The sequence below is a fragment of the Chiloscyllium plagiosum genome, chromosome 6 (assembly GCF_004010195.1).
Source record: "Chiloscyllium plagiosum isolate BGI_BamShark_2017 chromosome 6, ASM401019v2, whole genome shotgun sequence".
In the NCBI taxonomy this organism is placed as follows: domain Eukaryota; kingdom Metazoa; phylum Chordata; class Chondrichthyes; order Orectolobiformes; family Hemiscylliidae; genus Chiloscyllium; species Chiloscyllium plagiosum.
In genome coordinates this window covers 120548276-120550962 of record NC_057715.1, presented here as the reverse complement: position 1 = coordinate 120550962, position 2687 = coordinate 120548276, and the positions used below count along the sequence as shown (strand labels likewise).

Below are 2687 nucleotides of genomic sequence, written 5' to 3'. Positions count from 1 at the left end.
AATTGCTTCAAATAAAATTGCAATATCAGGTGCTGGGGGAAGCATATATCCATTGAATTAACTTGAAGCATCCACCACATCTGTGTAATTCACTAGCAGTTTCAAATTCATTGTAAAACAATCAACACAACTATTTCTAGTGGCTGATTAATGCTATTTGGAAGCTGAAACTTATTTTACAACACATAGAATAAACTGCGCCACAATTTATTGAAAATTATATTTTAAAAAGATTCTAAATTGTAGCACATATTTGAGTTGAAAACACTAATCTCAAAGACTTTCATCACCAATCACTTTTGATTTAGGCCCATTCTCATCTGGAAAGTGAATCCATCGCCCATTGTTGCAAGCTGCAAAACCAAAATGTTATAATTAGTTTGGATAAACTGGGGATATTCTCCTGGATATAAAAGGGGTGACTTGATAAAAGCTGAACAAGATCATGACAGATTCAGTTTAAGATTTAAAAAAGCTTCCCATCAGCTGGTAGTATGAAGATTAGGACACATTTAATGTTTTGACCAAGCGATTAGGATGGGCACGAAATGTTGGAAAATTGTTTTGGCACACAGAACATGGTAATGATCTAAAGTTTGTACCTGTGAAGTTGGTGGCAGCAGAGAAGATAAATAATTTTAAAAGAAAATTGGATGGGTACTTGAGAGAACTAGATAAGTAAAGCTACAAAGATAGACTGAGGGAATGGAACTAACTGGATCGCTTTACACAGAACCAACATGGACTCAATGGGCTAAAACATTAAATGTGTCCTGGATCTTCATACTACCAGCTAATCAGAAGCTGTTTTTTTTTACCTTAAACTGAATCTGTCACCTGTTTTGCATGATTTTGAAGACAGACATTTTGATCGGGAAAGTGTGTGTAAACCTTTATTGGCATTGAACAGCCATTTTATGTTGGAGAAATACAAGGAGGCCACTCAGCCCAGTGAGGCTGCTCTGACCATGAGGGTGGTGGAACCAGAGAAGATCTGATAATCCTCAATCCCACTTTTTTGCCTTTTCCCTATAACCTTTGATTCCCTTACTGATCCAATCTCTGCGGTCAAGATTTCCACAGACTGATTTCCCTTCCTAGAATCTCTCACAAGTGGAAATTGTCTCTTCACGTCTACTTTGTCAAGCATCCTAAGAACCTTATACAGTTCAATAAAGTTTTCTCTCATTCTTCCTAAATTCAATGAGTACAAGCCCAATCTACTTACCCTCTCTTCATAAGACAACCCCTCCATCCCCAGAATAAACCATTTGATCCTTTTCTGGCCTGCCTCCAATGCCAGTAAATTTTCCATTACTTAAGAGGATCAGAACTGTTCACAGTATTCCAGTTATGTATCATTTCATTCGAGGCATCCCTATGTTTATATTCCATTCCCTTTGCCTTCCCTATTACCCACTGAACTTGGATGCCAGTTTTCTGGGATTCATACACAAGGACCCCTAAATTCCTCTGTGTTGCAATTTTCCACCATCTTTCACATAAAAACCTAGAAGCAGGAATAGGCCATTTGGTCTCTCAGGCCTGCCCCACCATTTAAAATGACCATAACATGTTATAGCACTTATTAGGGGAGAAAGTGAGGTCTGCAGATGCTGGAGATTATTACCCTAATCCTGCCCCCGCCACCCCCCATATCCCTTGATCCTTTTAGCCACAAGAGCTATATCTATTTCCTTCTTGAAAGCACATATTTTGGCCTCAACCACTTTTGATGATAGTGACTTCCAGAGGCTCACCACTCTCTGGGTGAAGAAATTTCTCCTCATCTCAGTCCTAAAAGGTTTTCTCCTTATCCTTAAACCATGACCCCGGCTGTGGATTCTCCCACCATCGGGAACATCCTTCCTTCCTGTTCAGTCCTGTTTGAATTTTATAGGTTTCTATGAGATCCCTCCTCATTCTATTAAACTCCAGTGAATACAATCCTAATGGACTCAATCTCTCCTCCTGCTTCAGTCCTGCCATCCCAGGAATCAATTTGATAAACATTTTCTGCACTCCCTCGATAGCAGGCACATCCTTTCTCGGACCAAACCTGCATACAATATTCCAGCTGTGGTCTCACCAATGCCCTATCTAATTGCAGCAAGATGTCCATGTTCCTGTACTCAAATCCTCGCCCTATAAAAGCCAACATACAGTTTGCCTTCTTCACTGCCTGCTGCACCCACACACCTACTTTCAGCAACTGGTGCATCAGTAAACCCAGGTCTCATTGAACATTCCCCCCTCTCAATTTACAGCCATTCAAATGATCTGCCTTCCTACTTCTGCTACCAACGTGGATAGCCTTACATTTATGTACATTATACTGTATCTACTCCACTAACTCATAAGCATCTTCCTCACAACTCACTCTCCCATCCAGCTGTGTAACCTATAAATTTTGAGGTATTACATTTAGTTCCCTCATTTACATCATTAACATGATCCCTGAAGTACTCCAATAGTCACTGCCTGCCATTCAGACACAGACCCATTTACTCCTCTTTATCTCCTGTCTGCTAACTAATTATCTATCCATTTAGGGAGAGGCTGAACAGGCTGTTTTCCCTGGAGCGTCGGTGGCTGAGAGGTGACCTTATAGAGATTTATAAAATCGAGTGGGGCATGGATAGGATAAATAGGTAAAGTCTTTTCCCTGGGTCGGGGGAGTCCAGAAC

General features: G+C 40.6%; 1 protein-coding gene across 3 annotated transcripts in view; it reads right to left on the bottom strand.

The window, feature by feature from the left end:
- Positions 1 to 206: 206 nt before the first annotated feature.
- Positions 207 to 2687, bottom strand: part of arl6ip4 (ADP-ribosylation factor-like 6 interacting protein 4) — an 18605-nt gene continuing 16124 nt past the window's right edge. For all 3 annotated transcript variants that reach the window (XM_043692608.1, XM_043692609.1, XM_043692610.1), the window contains exon 5: positions 207 to 353. In XM_043692608.1, the coding sequence (XP_043548543.1) occupies positions 294 to 353 (60 nt within the window). In that variant the 3' untranslated portion in view covers positions 207 to 293. The remainder of the gene's footprint in view (positions 354 to 2687) is intronic.